This window comes from Erinaceus europaeus, chromosome 1, assembly GCF_950295315.1.
Source record: "Erinaceus europaeus chromosome 1, mEriEur2.1, whole genome shotgun sequence".
Classification (NCBI taxonomy): domain Eukaryota; kingdom Metazoa; phylum Chordata; class Mammalia; order Eulipotyphla; family Erinaceidae; genus Erinaceus; species Erinaceus europaeus.
Genome location: NC_080162.1, coordinates 428,902 through 453,657, shown reverse-complemented (window position 1 = coordinate 453,657; position 24,756 = coordinate 428,902). Strand labels below are relative to the sequence as shown.

At 51.1% G+C, this 24,756-nt stretch overlaps 1 protein-coding gene across 6 annotated transcripts in view; it reads right to left on the bottom strand.

The window, feature by feature from the left end:
- The window catches only part of KIF20B (kinesin family member 20B), an 81,934-nt gene that overhangs the window by 17,751 nt on the left and 39,427 nt on the right, over positions 1 to 24,756 (bottom strand). For 5 of the 6 annotated variants that reach the window (XM_060174120.1, XM_060174628.1, XM_060176210.1 and 2 more), the window contains 7 exons: positions 23,502 to 24,696; positions 22,906 to 23,044; positions 12,840 to 12,959; positions 9,696 to 9,753; positions 5,836 to 5,961; positions 5,163 to 5,290; positions 2,986 to 3,141 (listed from right to left, as the gene is read on the bottom strand). In XM_060174120.1, coding sequence (XP_060030103.1) covers positions 2,986 to 3,141; positions 5,163 to 5,290; positions 5,836 to 5,961; positions 9,696 to 9,753; positions 12,840 to 12,959; positions 22,906 to 23,044; positions 23,502 to 24,696 — 1,922 coding nt within the window. The remainder of the gene's footprint in view (positions 1 to 2,985; positions 3,142 to 5,162; positions 5,291 to 5,835; positions 5,962 to 9,695; positions 9,754 to 12,839; positions 12,960 to 22,905; positions 23,045 to 23,501; positions 24,697 to 24,756) is intronic. The other variant, XM_060175735.1, reaches the window with a different exon arrangement.

Sequence of the window (24,756 nt, the reverse complement as noted above, 5' to 3'; positions counted from 1 at the left end):
AAGACTCCCATCCAAAGGTGTAACAGAGGCACATCGATGTCAGTGAGGAAACAGTCAAGCAGGGCAGATGTGAGGCGCCTTATACAGGCGGAGGCGATACACAAGCCACCCGCGGCCTCACTGGCAGCAAACTGGAGGGTCACGAATGGGCGGGAACAGCAGCAGCACAGCCAGCGAGGCCAGGTGTGCTCTGGGGGCCTGGCTGCGGACACGGGGTGTCATGTGTCAGCGGCGAGACCAGGTGGCATTCTAATAGCTCCACATGGGTATATGCCCTGTCATCTAAGAAATCTTTAGGACTTTTAGGAGCAAAAACCAGGAAACTTACATATACTGTCAACATTAAAATGACCGGACACAATAAGATGTTGAGCAAAAATGGACTAGCTCCAGCTCACAGTGACATGAATGCCTTCTCCAAACACCACCGAGGGAAAGAAGTCAGGTACTCAGAACATCAGAAACATCACATATTCTCTCGTACATGAAGTCAAACAGACAACACTCAATCTAACATCCACAGGTGGTAGCTGCTATCATTAAGAAGGGGCAGAAGAGGATCCCTTGGTGCTGCTCCTGGCCTGAAGCAGGGTGCTGGTGAAGGGGCGGCTTTACAACAACTGAGTGGACAGGTACTGAAGGTACTGCTACATACTGGCTGCAAAAAGCTTAAAAGACACTGGGGAAGCAGAGCCGCAGCTCTTCCTCTCCCTCTCAAATTTTATCAGATAAAATAAAGAGTCGGGCGGTAGCGCAAAAGGTTAAGCGCACGTGGTGCAAAGCACAAGGACCGGTGTAAGGATCCCAGTTTGAGCCCCCGGCTCCCCACCTGCAGGGGAGTCGCTTCACAGGCGGTGAAGCAGGTCTGCAGGTGTCCGTCTTTCTCTCCCCCTCTCTGTCTTCCTCTCCATTTCTCTCTGTCCTAACCAACAATGACGACGACAACAATAACTACAACAACAATGAAAAACTAGGGCAACAAAAGGGAAAACAAATAAATAAATATAAAAAAAAATTTACGGCGCAAAGCGCAAGGACCGGCATAAAGATCCTGGTTCGAGCCCCTGGCTCCCCACCTGCAGGGGAGTCGCTTACAGGTGGTGAAGCAGGTCTGCAGGTGTCTGTCTTTCTCTCCCCCTCTCTGTCTTCCCCTCCTCTCTCCATTTCTCTCTGCCCTGTCCAACAACGACATCAATAATAACTACAACAATAAAACAAGGACAACACAAGGAAATAAACAAATAAATAGTTTAAAAAATCAATAATAAAAAAATCTTATCCATTCACTTATTGGTTAAAAACACAGGAAACTGCTGCTCCATTTGTGACGCCTCCCATGCAGATGGGCACCAGAAGTTTGAACCCTCATCCTTGTGCACTGTGACGCGTGTGCTTCACCAGGCACACCATGCCCTTGAACATAGGGTTTCAACAAATATCGGCTGACCAGCTGATTACTAAGAGTAATGTCTGTTTTGAGGTAATTATAATGAATCTTTCCTCCTGAAAATCACATGGGTAGGACTGGGGAGACGACGTAATGGTCACGCAAAAGACTTTCATGTCTGAATCTGAGGTCCTAGGTTCAATCCCCAGCACCACCGTAACCACAGGAGGGAGAGGGAAGGGGGAGACAGAGAGGAAGAGACACCTGCAGCCCTGCTTCGTCACCCGTGAAGCTTCTCCTACAGGTGGGGGCCAGAGGCTTGAACCTGGGTCCTTGTGCACTGTGACATGTGCGCTCTACAGGTGAGTCACCGCCCAGCCTCTATGTGTGCCTATTTAAAAAAAACAAAAAAAGCTGGTGTATGACATCAAGAACACACAGGAGCTGGCAGAATGCACGTGCACGCGGCAGCTGGTGTATGACGTCAAGAACACACAGGAGCCGGCAGAATGCACGCGCACGCGGCAGCTGGTGTATGACGCCAAGAACACACAGGAGCCGGCAGAATGCACGCGCACACGGCAGCTGGTGTATGACATCAAGAACACACAGGAGCCGGCAGAATGCACGCGCACGCGGCAGCTGGTGTATGACATCAAGAACACACAGGAGCCGGCAGAATGCACGCGCACGCGGCAGCTGGTGTATGACGCCAAGAACACACAGGAGCCGGCAGAATGCACGCGCACGCGGCAGCTGGTGTATGACGTCAAGAACACACAGGAGCCGGCAGATCGCACGCGCATGCGGCAGCTGGTGTATGACGCCAAGAACACACAGGAGCCGGCAGAATGCATGCGCACGCGGCAGCTGGTGTATGACGTCAAGAACACACAGGAGCTGGCAGATCGCACGCGCATGCGGCAGCTGGTGTATGACGCCAAGAACACACAGGAGCCGGCAGATCGCACGTGCATGCGGCAGCTGGTGTATGACGCCAAGAACACACAGGAGCCGGCAGAATGCATGCGCACGCGGCAGCTGGTGTATGACGCCAAGAACACACAGGAGCCGGCAGATCGGATGGGGCGCAAAGCACAAGGACCAGAGTCAGGATCCCAGTTCGAGCCCCCGGCTCCCCACCTGCAGGAGAGTCGCTTCACAGGCGGTGAAGCAGGTCTGCAGGTGTCTGTCTTTCTCTCCCCCGTCTGTCTTCCCCTTCTCTCTCCATTTCTCTCTGTCCTATCCAACAATGACAACAACAATAAAAACAAGGGCAACAAAGGGGAAAATAAATAAAATGTAATAAAAAAAATTAAAAAAAAAAAGTCCCAGATTCATCCCCCAGCACCACCAGAAGCCGGAAGTGAGCAGGGCTCTGGTCTCTCCCTCTGCGTTTATCTTTCTCATTAAAAGATCAAATAAAAAAGCAAAGCAATGAGGCTGTGGAGCTGGCAGCAAAGTATCAACAGGCGTGCCAGAGGCTACCGGCCCGTCCTGACGCCTCGCTTGTGCACAGACTGTGCTTCCTGGCTTCCCCTTCCTCTGGCGAGCGTGGCTGTCTGACCCTGAGAGAAGGGAGGCCCCGAGCTACTGACCGCTTCGCTCTGCTGCTTCAGGCAGCGTTCTCTGTCCTCGGCGTACTTCCTCATCTCTCTGTTCCGCAGGTTCTCAGCGTCTCTTGCTTGAGTGAGAAGCATCATCTTTTCTTCCGACCATTTCTTCCTGTCGGCTCTGTACTTCTGTTCGGATGCCTGCGTGTGAAGCGCACAGGTGACGACCCGGGACCCAGGGGCCAGGAGCTTGCGTCTATGGCCTCTCCAGGCTGCCCACGTCCCTCGCCCCTTCAGAATCTGAGGCAGGCTGAGCACACGCCCAGATCAAGCCCCGGCACCACCGTAAGCCAGAGCTGAGCAGTGCTCTGCTGAGACAAGCAAAACACAAAACATACCAACAAAATTTAAATTTGTGCTTTTTTCAAGTTTTTATTTATTTGTTGGTTAGAGACAGGCAGAAACTGAGAGGTGGCAGGGAGAGACAGAGAGACCCCTGCAGCCCGCACCTGCCTCCTGTGCACTGTGATATGCGCCTCAGCAGGTGCACCAGCGCCCGGCCCCAGAGCTGTGCTTCTCTTTAGTGACATCACCAGGGCTTGTTTCCAATTGTGAAAGGAACACTGCTAGGGTGGTGCCCACACTACAAACCACTGCTCCCGGTGGGCGTGTTTTCATTTTTCTGGATAGGACAGAGGAAACAGAGAGGGAGAGAGAAAGAGAGGGAGAGAGAAGGAGAGAGGAAGAGAGGAGAGGGAGAGAGGAGAGAAGGAGGGAGAGAGAGAAGGAGAGAGGGAGAGAGAAGGAGAGAAGGAGGGAGAGAGAGAGAAGGAGAGGAGAGGGAGAGAGGAGGAGACAGCTGCAGCCCTGCCCCACTGCTTGTGCGGTGTTGCCCCTGCAGGTGGGGACCAGGGGCTCAAACCCGGGTCCTTGGGCTTTAGTGCTCTGTGCACTTGACCAGGCGCGCCACTGCCCAGCCCCCACGACAGTCATTTTTGATGCTTGTTTGGTTCCAAACATGAAATATTCCTGCATATACAGGACTTGGCTAAATAAAGCTTAACTGGTCTAACGGGACAGACTATTCTAGTTTACAGGATGCAGAACACAGCGACCGGTCACCCGGGCAGCTCCCACAGCTCCCTGGGCTCAAAGCCGCATAGGTGAAGGCGGTTGCAGTCTGGTACACGTGCCAGGACCATGGCGACTCCCGCATGCAATCTGTGCCACTCCCAGCTGCTCTCCCAGCTACTCCTCTTTTAAAACTTAAAAAAAAAATGTTTTATTTATTTATTATTCAATAGAGACAGGGAGGAATTAAGAGGGGAGGGATACGAACAGGGAGAGACAGAGACACCTGCAGCCCTGCTTCACCGCTTGTGAAGATCTCCCCCTGCAGGTGGGGACCGGGGCTTGAACCTGTTACCTTGCACACTGCCGTGTGCACGCTTAAGCAGGTGCGCCACCGCCTGACCCCTTCTCGCAGATGTTTCAGAACCTCTCAAACATGATGGGGAAGTGGCTTGACTGGTAAGTGTCAGGCTCACATGCCTGCGGTCCCTGCTTCAAGCCCAGCACCGCACGGATCTGAGGTCCGGCTCACATGCCTGCGGTCCCTGCTTCAAGCCCAGCACCGCACGGATCTGAGGTCAGGCTCACATGCCTGCGGTCCCTGCTTCAAGCCCAGCACCGCACGGATCTGAGGTCAGGCTCACATGCCTGCGGTCCCTGCTTCAAGCCCAGCACCGCACGGATCTGAGGTCAGGCTCACATGCCTGCGGTCCCTGCTTCAAGCCCAGCACCGCACGGATCTGAGGTCAGGCTCACATGCCTGCGGTCCCTGCTTCAAGCCCAGCACCGCACGGATCTGAGGTCAGGCTCACATGCCTGCGGTCCCTGCTTCAAGCCCAGCACCGCACGGATCTGAGGTCAGGCTTTTCTCTCTCACAAGTAATAATGACAGTAAATCTAGAAAAATAAGACACATCAGGAAAACCTGCCACCCCAGGGCCAGGAGTGCCCACCTCACGATGCCCACGTGGGACACCTGCCCAGGGCACGCTGTGAGCCGCCGAGCCATGCGGGAGCGTCTCCTCGTCTCCAAGAACCACGCGCACCTGCCGACTCGGCGCCCGCTCCCCTCCCGCGTCCAGTCAGTCGCGCCCGCCGTGCTCGCCCCTCGAGAGGTTCTCAGGAGGCAGAGGTTCTCAGACGAGGCCCACCTGCAGCTCAGCCTGCAGCCCGCTGAGCTCTGCACCGACTGCCGCTCTGTCGTCCGCAGGCTCTTCACTCGGCACCTTGCTCCCTTTGGCTTCCAGGTCTCTGCAGTTTGCCTTCCACTTCTCCAGTTCTGAAACATCCAATCATTTTATTTTTATTTACTTATTTATATTTATTTTTTATTTACTGGGTAGAGACAGCCAGAAATCGAGAGGGAAGGGGGTGATAGAGAGAAGGAGACCCCCATTCAGTCATTTTAAAAGGCGTTCACAGGGGGCCGGGTGGTGGCGCACCTGGTTGAGCGCACATGTTACAGGGCACAAGGACCCGGGTTCAAGCCCCCGGCCCCCCCACCTGCAGGGGGAAAGCTTCACAAGTGGTGAAGCAGGGCTGCAGGTGTCTGTCTGTCTGTCTTCCTCTTTATCTCTCCCTTCCTCTCAATTTCTGGCTGTCTCTATCCACAAAATAGATAAAGATTAAGCAAGTTTAAAAAAGGCATTCCCACAAGCTGGAGTGTGTGGACTCAGCCGTGAATCAGGGCAGGGGCAGAGCCAGGAGAAGGCAGACGGGCAGGGCGGGAACGACTCCCAGGCCTGACGCCCCAGCCCCCAGCCGCTTCTCAGAAGCAGCCGGGAAGCAACGGGAGGGTGCCGTGAGGTGGGCGGCGCGTCTCACCTGTGGTCAGCCTCGTGACCTCCTCCAGTTGAGCCTCGAGCGCCTGGTCTTGTTCTACCTGAGTCTGTTCTTGCTCTTCCAGTGCGAAACGCATGTCTTCAATTATTTTCTCTTTGATACTTATCTCTAAAAAACGGGGAGAGTATTTTAGAAATTACTAACATTTATACCTAGATAACTGAGCTTTCTTGAGTTCTTCTACAAAAATGCTTTTAGTAACTACAAAATAATTTAATTCCAGACAGACAGACTTGTTTTCTATGGGACTGTCAATGCCTAAAACAGCGCCAACATATGTACACCCTAAATGCTGTCAGCTGTGGGAGAATGTTGTAAGAACACATCAGTGCACGGAAAAGGGATCCTTTCAGGATCACCTAGTTGAGAGCACGAGGACCCAGGTTCAAGGCCCTGGTCCTCATGAAAGGGGAAGCTTCATGAGCGCTGAAAGGAGTTCTGTAGGTGTCTTTCTTCCCCTCACCCCAATTTTTGTTTCGGCCACCAAATACATAAACAAAATATTTACAAAAAAGGGAATCTTTTCAGATGAAGTCATTTCTTATTGCTTGGTAGGGCTTTGCACCTGTGCACCTGCATTACGGTCAGTGGGCTCTTACTTTCTTCTTACTTTTAGGCCGAGACAGGGAGGGGATGGAGGAGGTAGGAGACAGCTCCGCACCCCTCTATGCGTGGGGTTTCCTCTGCTCAGCGTTCTCACATCACACCAGGGCTCAAGCCTGGGCCTGTGTATATGGTGAAATGTCTGATTTATTGGGAGGGCTACATCCTGGCTCCAAGCTCAGATTAATTTTAATTTAGTCTGTTACCACTAATAAACAGAAACCTCCTAACTTAGAAAAAATGGCACTGGACTAAATTGTGTGTTGTGGGTGTGTGTGCATTCTGAAGTCAGACAAGGTCTTGGCCCAGTAGCTTTTCTATATAGTAACATCTCAAAGAAGACAGTCCGGGAGTCGGGTGGTAACACAGCGGGTTAAGTGCACGTGGCGCAAAGCACAAGGACCGGAGTAAGGATCCTGGTTCGAGCCCCAGCTCCCCACCTGCAGGAGGTCGCTTCACAAGCAGTGAAGCAGGTCTGCAGGTGTCTGTCTTTCTCTCCCCCTCCTCTCTCCATTTCTCTCTGTCCTATACTACAACAACAACAGCTATGATATCAATAACAACTACAACAAGCACAACAAGGGCAACAAAATGGGAAAACTGGCCTCCAGGAGCAGTGGATTTGTAGTGCAGGCACCGAGCCCCAGTGATAACCCCGGAGGCAAAAAAAAAAAGGAAAAGAAAAAGACAGTGCCCACTTCACTATGCCAGGACCAGGGTTGAGTCCTCACCACCACAAAGGGTACCAAGCGTGATACTGGGGGCCTCACAGACGGTGGGCAGTGTTGCAGTGTGAATCAAGAAGGGCAGAGCAGAAGAGTCCCCAGGGGGAGCTGGGCGATGCAGACCAAGGAGGGCAAAGCAAAACAAGACGCAAGAAAACACTGGCGGGAGCGCACCCCAGGAAAGCCGACAGGCTCTGAGCTGTAGTATTTTCACTTCAGTTCCTCAGGAGTGACTGTGCTACTAGCCTCAGCAAACAATTTCTATGCTTTCAAAAATGACTGAAATAATAACTTGTCAAGAATTCTATTTTCACAGCTCAGATTCAGGCTAATAAAACTGGCACAGTGAGTGACACAACTCAGAACAATCCTGGCATCAGCATTTCCTCGATATTCAGGGGCCGGGGGTGGCGCACCTGACTGAGTCCACATATCGTGCGCAAGGACTGCGGGTCAAGCCCCAGTCCCGTCTGCACAGTCCTGACGTGTCGGACTCTTTGGTGCAGAGGCTTCTTTCCCGGGCACAAACCCCCGGCTTACCCGCCCTGCTGTGCACCAGATGCGGGGGCCAAAGAGAATGTTCCGGGGCAACAGGGTGGAGCTGTACAGGTCTCTATCTGGGCCCGATGCTAGTGTCATGGCCAGAGAAGACCCGGGGCCTTGGCTCATGGGCAGTCCATTTACTGAACAGCAAAGCAGGGTTTATAAGGGGTCGCAGGAGGAAGTGACAAGTGTCTACCATATATGGTAGGGAGGAGGTGACATGTGTCTACCATATATGGTAGGGAGGAAGTGACATATGTCTACCATATATGGTAGGAAGTGACATGTGTCTACCATATATGGTAGGGAGGAGGTGACATGTGTCTACCATATATGGTAGGGAGGAAGTGACATGTGTATACCATATATGGTAGGGAGGAGGTGACGTGTGTATACCATATATGATAAGAAGTGACATGTGTATAGCATATATGGTAGGGAGGAAGTGACACATGTCTACCATATATGGTAGGGAGGAAGTGACATGTGTATACCATATATGGTAGGGAGGAAGTGACATGTGTATACCATATATGGTAGGGAGGAGGTGACGTGTGTATACCATATATGATAGGAAGTGACATGTGTATACCATATATGGTAGGGAGGAAGTGACATGTGTATACCATATATGGTAGGGAGGAAGTGACATGTGTATACCGTATATGGTAGGGAGGAAGTGACATGTGTATACCATATATGGTAGGGAGGCAAAGGGTCTGGGGAGGGTCAGGACTTTTCCAGTAATTGTTGAGCAAGAGGTTTAATCAGTTAAAGGAACAAGGAAGCAAGGTTACCAGTAACCAGCAGCCAGAGCAAGGTCCTGAGGGCAGAGAGAAGAGAGATCAGATATGATCAAAGGAATGGAATGGCTGGGGAAGTAGGGAGGGGACTTTCAGGCTAAACCATGATTATGTAGATAATAAGGCTACTGTGAGGCAGGGAGGCTGACAGGCGGGGCAGACCATGACTATGTAGATAATAAGGGAGTGGGCTACTGTGAGGCAGGGAGGCTGTAGGCGGGGCAGACCCTGGAGGCCACGTCCTTCCTTGCTCGACCCCTTAGTAGAGAGAGACTGATAGGATGGTCGTGCCCCTCAAGCCCTCACTTTTCAGTGGGGGTCCCGCCAAGCTCTACCGTATCCTCACAATTCCCCACAGTGAAGCAATGCTGCAGTGCCCTCTCTCCCCCTTCCTTCTCAACTTCTTTCTGTACCCAATAAATAAATATGCTTTTTAAAAACAGACGTTCTCACTAGAGAACAAAGGTGGCAGAGGGAGGACAAGAGGAACATGTGAAATCTGGAGGAACTGATATATATTAACTTGAAAAAGGGGGAAGTACATGGAATAAATAGAGCAAAATCCAGAAGACTCCACACAGGATGACGCCATCTTCACAATAAACAAGGCCAGGCACAAGGAAACGCGACTTGACAGCTTGTGTTACAGAACTGTCATGTTGTGGTCTAGGACGTGGCGCAGTGGGTAAAGTGTCGGACTCTCAAGGACGAGGTCCTGAGTTCACTCCCCGGCAGCACATGCGCCAGCTGATGTCTGGTTCTTTCTCTCTTCCTATCCCTCATTAATATTTAAAAATATTATTTTCCCTTTTGTTACCCTTGTTGTTTTATTGTTGTAGTTATTACTGTTGTTGTTATTGATGTTGCCGTTGTTGTTGGGTAGGACAGAGAGAAATGGAGAGAGGAGGGATAGACAGAGGGGGGGAGAAAGACAGACACTTGCAGACCTGCTTCACAATCTGTGAAGCGACTCCCCTGCAGGTGGGAAGCCGGGGGCTTAAACCCAGATGCTTAAGCCGGTCCTTGTGCTTTGCGCCACCTGCACTTAACCCGCTGCGCTACCACCCGGCCCCCTCTGGACTTGTCAAAGGGAACTGTGAGGTCACCGAGACGGCAGCACAGCCGCCCATTTACGCTCATCTTGGTGCTGGACCCAGCAGTGCCTGACCTTTGCTCATCTTCTCCTGCTGCTGCACAGTCTCTTCCACCTGACGACTCAGCTGCTCCTTAAAAGACACGAGAACATGGATCAGATGCCGACCTAAGAACAGCACGTCATAGTAAGACTTGCACCCAGGCTGAAAGTCTGTGTCCCGCAAGGCAGGCTGCTGGCAAAAGGCTCCACATTCACACTCCCCGGGGGAAGGAAAGTCAAAGGGAAACTAAACCAGATAAAATCAACCTCATTTTACTGAAGCTTCCAAACTACCAGATTCCCTGAGCACAGACAACAGCCAGCTGGTGGAACAGCTGAGGGAGCCGAGTATCAGCAGAACACATGACAGAGCTCTGGAGTTGACTGAACCCGCACACTGCACACGACAGAGCTCTGGAGCTGACGGAACCCGCATACTGCACACGACAGAGCTCTGGAGCTGACAGACCCCGCACACTGCACACGACAGAGCTCTGGAGCTGACTGACAGACCCCGCACACTGCACACGACAGAGCTCTGGAGCTGACTGACAGACCCCGCACACTGCATACGACAGAGCTCTGGAGCTGACTGACAGACCCCGCACACTGCACACGACAGAGCTCTGGAGCTGACGGAGCCTGCACACTGCACACGACAGAGCTCTGGAGCTGACAGACCCCGCACACTGCACACGACAGAGCTCTGGAGCTGACTGATGACCCCGCACACTGCACACGACAGAGCTCTGGAGCTGATGGAGCCCGCACACAGCACACGACAGAGCTCTGGAGCTGACTGACGGACCCCGCACACTGCACACGACAGAGCTCTGGAGCTGCCTGATAGAGCTTAGGGAGAACCACCCCCGTCCTTGGATGGAGGTCTGAGAAGATACCCTCTTGGCGAGTCTCTCTCAACCGAGGTGAACATAAGGGGGGAAACTCAGACTTGGTTCTTTCCTTCTTGACTCTCAGGCCCACAGAAACCCCAGTACTTCCCTCCATTAACTGCAGGCCACATGGCCACAGATTCACTTATTCAAAGTCACCTTCTGATCACAGAAGAACACACCTTATCACACACTTCATCACACACCTCAGACCCCAGACAAGAGAGATTCCAAACTCTATGGCCTGTTGATATCCATCTTCTCTCTGTCTCACCCTACGGGTTTAACCCCTATGCTTCTCTCAAATACCTTTGGATAATTAAGTTGCTTGTGTCATGGAGAATAACTGTCTTGTATCTCATCAATTCCTGTCATACCAGCCCCCCTACCTTAGGGGCATGCTGACTGTTAAGAAACCTGTAATTTCTGACATATTGCAACAATAATTACCTCCATTGCTTTTCTATTTAACTCATGTCCACTTTGCCAATAAACGGACTCTAGGATTCTGGGACTCAAGGACTCAGATTCTAGATTCACGCTAAGAGTCCCCTGGTGTCTTTTACTTCGTGTCACCCCTGTCGTGAGTGAGAAAGAACCAGCCCGTTACCTTTCCCCTGGAGGACACCCTGCCGGAGAAGGAGAGAGACACCCCGAAAACACTGCACACGACAGAGCTCTGGAGCTAACTGACAGACCCCGCACACTGCACACGACAGAGCTCTGGAGCTGACTGACAGACCTTGCACACTGCACAAACAGAGCTCTGGAGCTGACGGACCCCGCACACAGCACACGACAGAGCTCTGGAGCTGACTGACAGACCCCGCACACTGCACACGACAGAGCTCTGGAGCTGACGGACCCAGCACACTGCACACGACAGAGCTCTGGAGCTGACTGACAGACCCCGCACACTGCACACGACAGAGCTCTGGAGCTAACAGACCCAGCACACTGCACACGACAGAGCTCTGGAGCTGACTGACAGACCTTGCACACTGCACAAACAGAGCTCTGGAGCTGACGGACCCCGCACACAGCACACGACAGAGCTCTGGAGCTGACTGACAGACCCCGCACACTGCACACGACAGAGCTCTGGAGCTGACGGACCCAGCACACTGCACACGACAGAGCTCTGGAGCTGACTGACAGACCCCGCACACTGCACACGACAGAGCTCTGGAGCTAACTGACAGACCCCGCACACTGCACACGACAGAGCTCTGGAGCTGACTGACAGACCTTGCACACTGCACAAACAGAGCTCTGGAGCTGACGGACCCCGCACACAGCACACGACAGAGCTCTGGAGCTGACTGACAGACCCCGCTGACTGGACCTGGACCCAGCACACTGCACACGACAGAGCTCTGGAGCTGACTGACAGACCCCGCACACTGCACACGACAGAGCTCTGGAGCTAACTGACGGACCCAGCACACTGCACACGACAGAGCTCTGGAGCTGACTGACAGACCTTGCACACTGCACAAACAGAGCTCTGGAGCTGACTGACAGACCCCGCACAAAGCACACGACAGAGCTCTGGAGCTGACTGACAGACCTTGCACACTGCACAAACAGAGCTCTGGAGCTGACTGACAGACCCCGTACAAAGCACACGACACAGCTCTGGAGCTGACAGACCCTGCACACTGCACACGACAGAGCTCTGGAGCTGACTGACAGACCCCGCACACTGCACACGACAGAGCTCTGGAGCTGACGGACCCCGCACACTGCACACGACGGAGCTCTGGAGCTGACGGACCCTGCACACTGCACACGACAGAGCTCTGGAGATGACAGAGCCCGCACACTGCACACAACAGGGCTCTGGAGCTGACAGCCAGACCAGGAATCAGCTAGTGCGGCTCACTGGCGGTGCTATTCTGAGCAGCTCATTGAGACCCTGTCTGCAAATTCCTCCACTGCAGAATCAGCTAGTGCAGCTCACTGGCGGTGCTATTCTGAGCAGTTCATTGAGTCCCTGTCTGCAGATTCCTCCACTACAGAATTGCATCTTCCTTTCCATTCTTATTTTGAAGTTGTCACTTTTGACAGACTGACTTTTAAACAATTTATTTTTACATTCCAGGAAAGGTCAAAAATAGTGTTATTAATAACCAGAACATGGAATGGAACCCTTACATACGGATGGTGTCTACCCAAACCCTCGAGCAGCAAAGACACAGTCACCTTGAGCTGCTGGAAAGACACAGTCACCTTGAGCTGCTGGAAAGACACAGTCACCTTGGGCTGCTGGAAAGACAGTTACCTTGAGCTGCTGGATAGTTCGTTGTCTCATGTCAATTTCCTGACAATACTGATTCTTCTTTTTCTCCAGTTCACTGATTTTAATTCTCAATGATTTCTCCTCATCACGCATTACAGACACCTGGAAAGCAATTGTGAGTGTAAAAGTGATTTAAGTATAACTTACTTTCTGTTTAAACTCATGACTGAAAGACTTGGGTTCCTTAATTCATTAGAAAAATCACACTTGCCTACCTATGCATGACATGGTTTCTAGGTATCAGAAAACTTAGTACTGGAAATGAATGCATATGGTGAGATTATTTCTTCATATAATATTTAAAAAATTTCTATAAAAAAATTCTATAAGTGATCTCACAAAAGAACCAACAGGACTTTCCATGAAGCAGCAGGTCATTTCCATGGAAAAGTCAGCAGATACACTGGAGGCAGAAAATAGTGTTTAAAGGTTTCTAGAGTAATATAAGAATACTTCACGGAGGTCAGGCAGTAGCGCAGCGGGTTAAGCGCAGGTGGCGCAAAGCACAGAGACTGGTGTAAGGATCCCGGTTCGAGATCCTGGCTCCCCACCTATGGAGTTGCTTCATAGGCGGTGAAGCAGGTCTGCAGGTGTCTGTCTTTCTCTCCCCTGCTGGTATGTTTCATTTTGGTTTGGACTCCTTCCCCCTACCTCTGAGAGAAATTGGTTTGGCCCTTGCTAGTTTCACGGGCGCCATTCTCCCCAGCCCCCGGAACCCCTACAGAGTTCCAGAGTTCTTGGCGCGGCCGCGTGAGGAGAAGGATGAGGGAGAGATCTGTGTGGTGGTTAGTTTAAGGGTCTCTCTGCCACCAGTGCAGAGAGCCAGGAGAGCACGTTTGCCCGCTTGTGAATAAAGCTTCTTTGCCCAGCCGTGTGTCTCTGGTCGTCTCTGTCTACCGCCGCGAAGCTAGCCCGGCCTGCTGGAGCCCCGAACGTTAACGACACTCCCCCTCTGTCTTTCCCTCCTCTCTCCATTTCTCTCTGTTCTATCCAACAATGAACGACATCAACAACAAATAATAACCACAAAAAGGCTACAACAAGGCAACAAAAGGGGGGAAAATGGCCTCCAGGAGCAGTGAATTCATGGTGCAGCACTGAGCCCCAACAATAGCCCTGGAGGCAAAAGTAAAGAGTACTTCACAGGGCAGGGTAGAGAGCTTAATGGTTATGCAGAGACTCATCCATCAGGCTACAAAGTGCCAGGTTTAATCCCCCGCACCACCGTGAGCCAGATTAGTGCTCAGGTTAAAAAAGGGGGGCGGGTTAAGCGCACGTGGCGCTAAGCACAAGGACCCACGCAAGGATCCCCGTTTGAGCCTCCAGCTCAACGACTGCAGGGGGTCGCTTCACAGGCGGTGAAGCAGGTCTGCAGGTGTCTGTCTTTCTCTCTGTCTATCTCCCTCTCTCAATTTCTCTGTCCTATCCAGTAAAAATGGCCTTCAGGAGCAATGGATTTGTAGTGCTGGCAGCGAACCGTGTTAACCCTAGAGGCAAATCAGTAAATTAGAAATATTTACTTTTCCTGCTGCTGGAGCTCCACTGGCCCTGTGCCAACGTGCTCATCTATTCATTACCTCAGCCTGCTCAGCCTTGGCTTGTGGTGGTGCAGGGGATGGAATCTGGGACCTTTGGTGCCTCCGGCAGGATAGGCTTTATCATAACCATTATGCTGTCTGCCTGCCACTTTTCCAAATGTAAAGGAGAGTTTGGGGGGGGGGGGAGATAACACAGCGTTAGGGTTTCCTCCAGTGCGAGTGTGGGCTGTGCCCAGTGAAGCAGGGCACTACCAGGGTTGTGTCCTATCCCGAGCACTTCAGCGACCACTAACAAGAACAGAGAGAACAGAGCGCCTCACAGAGTGCCAGGGACTCTTAAAGACACCAGAGGACGACTTGAAGCAGCCTAGAACGTGGCCCAGTGGGTAGTGCACTGGAGCCTCAAGTATGGGGCTCAGCCCAAAGTGCAATTCTTGGCGCTGAATGTGCCAGAGTGAGGTTCTGGTTCTTTATCATCAATGGGGGCGGGGAGACAGCACAATGGTTCCGCAAAGAGACTCTCCTGCCTGAGGCTCCAAGGTCTTGGGTTCAATTCCCTGCACCACCAGCAGCAGAGCTGAGCAGGGCCGTGGTACAGGATGAAGGTGTGACAAGCACGAGGCCCAGCCACACTCACGCAGAGCAGCTCGCCTAGGCTGCCGCTCCTGCAGTTCTCGCTCTAGCCCTCACCTCCTCGCGGCAGGTGGGAGGAGCTCCAGGGGCAGCTTGGACTCTCGTGCCCAGGACTGTTCAGTCCCTGACACGAGGCCTCTGGCTTCCGTGTCCAACTCTCTGCCTTGTGAAACTTTCTCATATGTAATAAAATCTTTTTTATTTAAAAATGATGAACAGATGGACAGAGAGGACCAGAGTATCACTGCGGCACAAGTGAAACTGGAGACAGAGTGGGGCCAGATGCTGAGGGTCCACGGCTCCATCTCCCAGTGGCAGTGACACAGCCTTTAAGAAAAACGGAAACAAGGGGGCTGAGCGCACACGTCACAGTGCACAAGGACCCTGCAGGGGAAAGTTTTATGAGCGGTGACGCAGGGCTGCAGGTGTCTCTCTGTCTCTCTCCCTTTCTATCACCCCCTTTCCTCTCGATTTCTGATGGTCTCTATCCAGCAAATAAATAAAAGATTTAAAAAATTAAAAAAAAAAAAGGTAAAACAGAAACAAGGGGGCTGAGTGCACACGTCACAGGGCACAAGGACCCAGGTTCAAGCCCCCGGTCCCCACCTGCAGGGGGAAAGTTTCACGAGCGGTGACGCAGGGCTGCAGGTGTCTTTCTGTCTCTCTCCCTCTCTATCTCCCCCTTCCCTCTCAATTTCTGGCTGTGTCTATCCAATAAATAATTAAAAAAACAACTAGAAACAGTGATTTCAGTCAGCCACTTCATGAGACTAGAGAACAAATCTGCTGTGCCCAGGCAGCCTCAGGGACAGAACCTGTGTATGTCCCTAAATAAAAATGGCTCTTCAATTCAAGAATGGATGAGGGGACAGGGGTCGCGGGGACAGAGGTAGCACTCAGTCGAGGGCATGAGTCAGCATGCGCAATGGAGGTAACACGCCACGGCTCAAGGGGCAGGAGGCTCCAGGAACAGTGACGTGGGCTGTAGGCGTCTCTCCCTCCCTCTCAGGGCATTCACAGTGAAGGTGCCAGACTCTGGTGGGTAAAACACTGGCAATCAGTGTGGCACGGACTGCGGACAGACTGTTTGGAGGGCACTTGTAGTGATGCTGGTGTAGCCTGACTTTCAGAAGAACTGTTAAAACATACTGCTCATAAAATAAAGAACCTCAGGGTGGGGGCAGACAGCATAATGGTTCTGCAAAGAGACTCTCGTGACCGAGGCTCCAAGTCCCAGGTTCAATCCCCCACACACACACATACACAAGCCAGAGCTGAGCTGGGGTCTGGTATAAATCGCAATAATAATAAAAGTAAAAATAACTTCAGCAGCCGGTATGGTGGCTCAGTGGGCGACCACAGGACTGCATGTGTTAAGGTCAAGGTTTGATCCCTGCTTCTGCATATGCAAGAGTGGTACCCTGGCCTCTTCTCTCATGAGAAAAAAAAAACTTCAGAAAATCCTGTTTGTTAAGGCGAGGGGCCATGGCTCAGAGACAGGGCACAAGACTGTGTAGGAAGCTCCAGGCCGGATCCTGTCACAGAATGCGCCGCAATCACTGGGCAGAAAGTGCTTTTGTCTCTCCCTCTTAAATGAAAAGCAGCAACGTATCTAGACAGACGGCACCCGGGGAAGAGAAGGGGACTTGGCATAGAGGGGTGCTCACCATCATCAGAACTGTAACACAGCCGCAGTGAAGCAGAGAGGGAGACAGAGGGAGACTCACGCACTGTAACAGCCGCAGTGAAGCAGAGAGGGAGACAGAGGGAGACTCACGCACCAGCACGAGTTTTCCCGGAGCACGAGTTTCCCCGGGGGGCCGTGGCACTCCTACTCGCTGCCAGGATCAAAGCCAGCCGTGCTCAGCCTAAGGCCTGGGTCCTCCTGTGCTGGGAAATTGTGCCGATGCAGTCACATCTGCCATGTTGTCCCCTCAGGCTACTGCTAGTTCCCGTGAGAGATGGGACATTCTCAGAGTGCCTGTTCAGCCTTGTTGTGCCCTCAGGGCATTGTCTATATCCCCGTCATGAGAGTTATTATCCTACCCTGGAGTGCTATGGTTCCTCCTCCCCCTTCCTATTCTCACGAAAGCTGCTCCTATAAAAGCCCTTCTTCTTCCGCACCTCTCTCTCTTGCCAGTGCTTCACTTCGGTGTTCAGACGCAGGAAAGGTTACTGCGTGAGGCGGCCATTTTCGCTACCTCCACGTGGCCCAACCTGCTTCTCTAACACCCAACTCTGAGGTGCCAGCGCAAATAAAGATTTGTGTTTCCTCTTTGCTCTGGACCCCCCCCTCTCATCGCCGTGGCCCGCGCTCAACAACACTCCTGGGTGAACTAGCCTGCAGTGGCAGAATCACTGGGAGCTGGGCGGTAGCGCAGCAGGTTAAGCGCAGGTGGTATAAGGATCCCGGTTCGAGCCCCCAGCTCCCCACCTGCAGGGGAGTCACTTCACAGGCGGTGAAGCAGGTCTGCAGGTGTCTGTCTTTCTCTCCCCTCTCCATTTCTCTCTGTCCTATCCAACAATGACGACATCAAAAACAACTACAACAACAATAAAAAAGGCAACAAAAGGGAATAAATATTAAAAAAGAGAATATCATATAGTGCTTTGATCTCTCTTGCTCATTGACAATCTTTTTCTTTTTTTTATCACAGCACTGCTCTGCTCTGGCTTATGAGAACTGATGGGAGACATGTTTCATAAACATAAAGCTCTTGAATGACAGTGAAAACACACATTAAGTGAAGAAGCTCAGACCCACAACATGATTTTAAAGGACACTGCCCAGTAAGGACACAGCTGAGGACCCGAAATGGCACCTAGGAACACACCCAAAAGCAAGAAAGCAGCAGTGTGCAGGACACAGGTACTCGCGACTCACGGAGGCAAGGAAACACCAGACAGCTGACAGACAGAACCAGCCTCGATGCTCAGATAGCTGGATGGTGAAACTAAGACACAAACAATGCAATGCCAGGTCATGCTCTCTGGGACACACTGGGTGCAGCGGGCTGACCACACGGAGAGGACGAGGTGAAGAAGCCACACTGGGTGCAGCGGGCTGACCACACGGAGAGGACGAGGTGAAGAAGCCACACTGAGTGCAGGGGGCTGGCCACACGGAGAGAACGAGGTGAAGAAGCCACACTGGGTGCAGCGGGCTGACCACACGGAGAGGACGAGGTGAAGAAGCCACACTGGGTGCAGCGGGCTGACCACACGGAGAGGACGAGGTGAAGAAGCCACACTGAGTGCAGGGGGCTGGCCACACGGAGAGAACGAGGTGAAGAAGCCACACTGGGTGCAGCGGGCTGACCACACGGAGAGGACGAGGTGAAGAAGCCACACTGAGTGCAGGGGGCTGGCCACACGGAGAGAACGAGGTGAAGAAGCCACACTGGGTGCAGCGGGCTGACCACACGGAGAGGACGAGGTGAAGAAGCCACACTGGGGCAGCGGGCTGACCACACAGAGAAGACGAGGTGAAGAAGCCACACTGGGGCAGCGGGCTGACCACACGGAGAGGACGAGGTGAAGAAGCCACACTGGGTGCAGCGGGCTGACCACACGGAGAGGACTAGGTGAAGACACCACACTTAATTTCACGCATGTGTGCAACACAGGTGAGCAGAGCAAACCCAACTAGAAGAAACAAAGAAACTGGCAATAACAGTAATGGCGAGACTGACTCTTTGGTCCTGTGAAGCTGCGGCGTTGTTCAGAGGGAGGGTGCAGGGCTGGGAGGGAGAGGTGGGCAGAGTGCAGGGTTCCAGCTGGTGTGTTGGCACACAGACTCTGGGTTGCAGGTGTCTCTGCCTCTCTATCCCCCTTCCCTCTCGATTTCTGGCTGTCTCTATCCAATCAATAAAGATAATAAAAAACAAAACAAGATGTTTCGATTTTTTCTCTATAAAGATGAGGATCACAGTTCGAGCCCCCGGCTTCCTACCTGCAGGGGTGTCACTTCATAGGTGGTGAAGCAGGTCTGCAGGTGTCTGTCTTTCTCTCCTCCCTCTCCATTTCTCTCTGTCCTATCCAACAACAACATCATCAATAATAACTACAACAATAAAACAGCAAGGGCAACGAAAGGGAAATATAAAAAAAAAAAAAGAAAAAAGAAACGAGGAAACAGCAAATGAGAGTGAAAAAAAGAAACAAAAAACCACTACCTCCAGGTACTTAGAGAGCTGAAAGCTAGCAGCTGAGCTAAGAGCACCAGCTGAACAAGCTAAGATAGTATCAGAACAGGGAACAAAATAGCAGAGCTACAGAAAAAACAGAGGGGAGAGAGGACAGAGTAAATGAGGCAGAAAACAGAATTAGCAAGACTGAGGATGGATTAGAGAAAGCCAAGAAAGAAGCAAAAAAAAATCTCAAAAGTGAGATTAAGAGATCCCTAAAACAACAACAGAGACATATGGGATGACTACAACTATTGGACATTTTCAGAGTCATTCACCCCAAGAAAATGAAATACACATTCTACCCAAGTCCACATGGGTCATTCTCAAGGACAGACCATACGTTAGGCCACAAAGACAGCATCAGCAAATTCAAGAGCATTGAAATCATCCCAAGCATCTTCTCAGACAACACTGGAATTAAACTAACACTTAATAATCAACAAAAGATTAGTAAGAGTCCCAACATTTGCAAGCTCAACTGTACACTACTTAATAACTACTGGGTCAAAGAGGAAGTTAAGGAAGACAAGAAGGGGCCAGGTTAAGCGTGCATGGCGCCAAGCACAATGACTGGCCTAAGGTTGAGCCCCCGGCTCCCCACCTGCAGGGAGGGGTTGCTTCACAGGCGGTGAAGCAGGTCTGCAGGTGTCGATCTTTCTCTCTGTCCTATCCAACAACAGCAACAGCAGCAATGACAACAGTAACAATACAACAACAAGGGCAACACAAATGGAGCTTGGATTTGTAGTGCAGTGAAAGGCCATTCCTAGGAACTGATGCAGCAGACCTTCCTGCCCCTCAGCCTGCCATACGCTGGCCTCTGGTGCTGGCATTCTTCATGTTGGTCTGGTCCCCTTCCCCGACCTCTGAGAGAATTGGTTTGGCCCCTGCTAGTTTTGCACCCCACTTTCTCCCCGCCCCGTATGCTAAGGACGCCCAGAGTCCCAGGAACAGTGTGTAGAGAGAATGATGGGGAAGCACATGGTGTGGTGATTTGCCTGTTGGTGAATAGAGATTAAACTGCAGCTTCTCAGCCCAGCCGTGTGTCCCCGAGTCTGTCTCTGTCTACCGCCGCGACGCTAGCCCGGCCTGCTGGCGCCCCCGAACCTTAACGACAAATGGCGCCCACGTGGACCTGACCTGCGCATCTCTCAGATAAGTGAAGACAATTGGGCTACCTAAGTACTATGGCCTTCTCTTCTGCTTGTGAAGAGATCTCCAAAGGCCTCTGCCCTTTCTTCACGAGACTGTTTCGCTGTTTCTGGAACATTTATCTCTGGACCACTCTGTGGTTTCCGCCCAACACCAGCTCACAGGAGCCCAACGCCAGCCCGCAGGAGCCGGCTTTCCGCCATGTGGCACGGGGCATTGGGCGCCAGCTCCCTCCACGCTGCTCGGCCGCTGGGAGCAGGGCAGCAGACATGGCAGGGCCATGGGGCAGGGCCGCCACCCCAGGGCACCTCGGCCCACGCCTTCTGCACGGCTGGCCCGCCCGCCCTTGTGCTATGAAGTCTGGGCAGATCCCGGACCACCCGGAGACCGTGGGCTCCCTGCCGAAACTGGGCCCCCTGGCCGAGATCTCCAACTTGGGTCTGAAGGCAGACGAGCTATAACACGCAGAGATTCATCCAGAGATCGCAACCTGCAATTCCTAGAAGTGGAGCTGTGCGGGAAGCCACCTCCGGATGGTGACCCCCCCCAACAACTAAGACAGTACAGATCTAAATTCGTGTTTAAAATGACATGTCTTCGCAACAAAGGTTTCTCTCCTTGTGTATTAAAGACCATGTTGACGTGTGTGTTTAAAGTTTGGTAACATTAACTTTAAGGTTAGAAATATAACTTTAAGGCTATATTCTTACCAGACAGAGTTAAAGGAAAAAGGTTTGAAACGTAATTCTCATAAAGATAAAATTAACTTACATTTAAAGTCTGAGGTAAAAATTAGTTTAAATATCTATATATTTTAACCAAGTTGGTCTAAACAAAACCTGTGCACACCTAGGGTGTGTCTCCATCTTGAATGGGTGTAACAAAAGGTTAAATAGACTTGTTGATATGTAAAACTCTCGATTACCTTCCCTATTAGAAATGGTAGATTACACAATGGCTATGCTAATGATTCTCATGCCTGAGGTTTTCTTTCCTTGATTCTTATGTCTACCTTTTCACATTCTATTGTTTAAACTTTAAACAACCTTAAAATCATTCTAAAAAAGACTTCTAATTGTAATAGAGTTATCAATTGTGGTAAACTTGTAACCTGCTACAAGTTTTGTTTCATAGTAAGTGAATTGCAGCTGTCAAGTTCTCTACAGAAAAGTGGAATTCCGATGGCTGACATTCCCCATCGAGACAGACGTACAACAATTCACCCCCTGACAGTTCTTCGGTGGACATCTGCTTTGGACTTCTACGGGACTCACTGGTACACCTCGGACACTTGGCACAAAACTAGCAGCTTCCCTTATGCTGCTGGGTTTCTCAAACACTGACTGCAGCCATGCTTTGGGACTCTAGGCCTCACCCTCCCCCCATGCTAGAAAATGCCTGTTGAGGAAAGGACGCCCCCCAGAGGCAGGAAATGTTTTTTTTAAGCTGATAAAGTTTTGCCCACAGAGGCAAAAAACGGCCCCCTCAGGCCTTCCCTTGGCAGCACACTGGTTCTTGTTGCTCGCTTACATGTTTCTCCATGTTTGTGCCAGTTTCTTTTTTTGAAAATGCCTGTACGATACAGGTTTCTGTTCACCCCACACCCCTGATACTGTGGTCATTTAGTTAAAAAGAAAAGGGGGAATATGTTGGTATTCTTCGTGTTGGTTTGGTCCCCTTCCCCCGACCTCTGAGAGAAATGGTTTGGCCCTTGCTAGTTTCGCGCCCCACATGCTAAGGACGCCCAGAGTCCCAGGAACAGCGCGGAGGAGAATGATGGGGAAGCACATGGTGTGGTGATTTGCCCGTTCGTGAATAGAGATTAAACTGCAGCTTCTCAGCCCAGCCGTGTGTCCCCGAGTCTGTCTCTGTCTACCGCCGCGACGCTAGCCCGGCCAGCTGGAGCCTCCGAAACATTAATAACACTCTTGTTTTTCTTTGGGGGTGTGAGGGGTGAGATAGGTGGAAGGGGTCCTGAACTAGCAGTCATGAAAATGAAAATAAAGCAGAAAAAGATCCTCAATCGCCCCCTGCCCCTGCCTCAGATCCTGTGGTCTCCCAGGCCCAGAGCTGAAGGAATGCAGGCCTCCCGCTCCTGTGGTCAGCTCTGGGCTTGGGAGGTGTGCAACCTGCTTTGCACACTGGCTCTCAGCTGCATCAGGTCGCCCTGTTCACCTCTACGTCACTACCCAGTACTACTACATGAGAACAACGCAGTTCTTTCTTTTTGCTGGGCATTCTCCCCTTCAAGATGACTACATTTTATTTTGTGACCTAACTATTCACATCTAATAAATGAGGGCACTGGGTGGGGGAGTCAGCAAAATGTTATACAAACAGAGTCTCATGCCTGAGGCTCAATCCTCAGCACCACCGTAAACCAGAGCTGAGCAGTGCTCTGGTAAAAATAAGTAAATAAATTAACTAGTAAAAATGAGGGAACTGCTTCACTCCTGAAAGTAGCGTCTAAATTTGACACACAAAAGAACATAAACGTCATCATTGAAGTCGGCCACAGTCTGTCGGAGAATGTACCTCTTTCTGCACCTGCTCGATCTGCTTCTTGGCATCAGCCAGTTTGACTTTCAGCTCAGCATAGCCTTCTTCCTTCTTCTCAAGGTCTGCCTTCAGAGCCTGAGTGACAGCAGAGTTTGCAGAGAGCTCCTCCTTCAGCCTGGAAAATACAAATGGCTTTTCTGCCTGTCTGTCTTTCCTAAAGATTTTACTGATGAGAGACAGGAGGAGAGAGATAGAGAGAACCAGACATCAGTCTGGTGCATGTGCAGCCATGGATCAAACTCAGGACCTCATGCTTGAGGGTCCAATGCTCTATCCACTGCGCCACCTCCCGGACCACTACAAATAGCTTTTCTGTTGTGCCGGCACCACTGCCCGCTTGGCCCACATACCTGAACGAGAAAGAAAGGGTCTTCAGAAGTCTATCTTTCACAAGTTTGAAACATCCCCACAGTGACTGAATTCCCTCAGACTTTCATAAAAAAAATCTTAGAACATAAAGTTCGGTTCTAAACTTTATATAAACAAAAGTCAAAGGATCTGCCTATCACATGAAGAATTCAGCAAGGTGAGTGAGCACGGTGTTACCTAGACACATCTTAGCGACAGCTTACCTTTCTGTTTCTTTCCAGTTGGTTTCTTTCTCTTCTTCCTGTAACTGAAGCAAACGCTTCGCTGCTTGCCAACTGTTTGTTAACTGGGTGACTTCTTCTTTCAACTTCACTTCCCTCTGCCTTAATTCTTCAGTGATTTTGACAGAGTCCTGAAGATTTGCTTGAAATTCCTTTCGATCTGCTTCTAACTTTGAGATGACGGATTCCTTTTCCAGAATTTCTTGCTCTAACTTGCTCGACTGACTGTGTTCATCTTTCTGAGTTTCTAACATTGACTCAAGTTCTTTTATTTTTATCTTATAGCAAGTAACGTCTTGTGTGAGTTCTGAAAGTGCTCTTTCCCCTGCCACTACAAGCTGTGCGTGAACACCCAGACCGGCAGCTTTCTCCCGCAGCTCACCTTTCAGTGGCTGTACGGGCCTTTCCTTCTCTCTCAGCAGCTCGCACTGGCCGCCACCCTCCCTCTCCTTCACTTGGTTGTTTTCGCTCAGCTGGACTTTCAGTTCCTCCTGCAGACCCCTGATATGCTGCTCTAGTTCCTGGATCTGGCGACTTTTCTGAGAGGAGCTCTTTACAATCCCCTTACACTCTTCCCAAATGGCTTCCATGCTAGAGTGGAAAGAACTTTCCCCACTGAGTTCTCGAGCCTGGTCCTCGGTGGCCTGACCGGTCACCAGGTCGCCCGTGTCTGCAGGGTGTGGCCCCGCTGCCTCTCGAGGGTCGCGTGACGAGCCCCTGGGGTGGAGCCAGTCTGCGTCTGAGGCTTGAGAAGCTGAAACCAGTGCCCGCAGCACATCCATTTTTGCCTGCATTAATTTCATCTGTGAAACATTATTTGTCATATTTCTTCTAGTGATTTCAACCTCCTCTGATAATTTTATGATCTTATTCTCCTGTTCTTGATTTTTACTTCTCTGTACACATAATTCAGAAATTACATTGTCATAACTTAACTGAATTTGCTGGAGGTCTGAACGTAAACTAGAACTCTTTTTTTCAGACAGAAAAAGTTCTTGCTGCAAAGCAGCGACCTGCTTATTTAACTCTGCCCTGCCTTCCCTCTCTGCTCGAAGCTCACTGTCAACGATGCGCAGGTGTCTCCGCAGCTCTGCCCGGCTTTCCTGTGCAGCTTGGTCATTCTGCTCTTTGGTTTCCTTTTGATGTTCAGTGGCAGTTGAAACCGCATGCACAGGTCCTTTAAAATAAGAAAATTGTTGTTAGTGTGGCAAACCTTATTAAACCATAAAGTTACTAT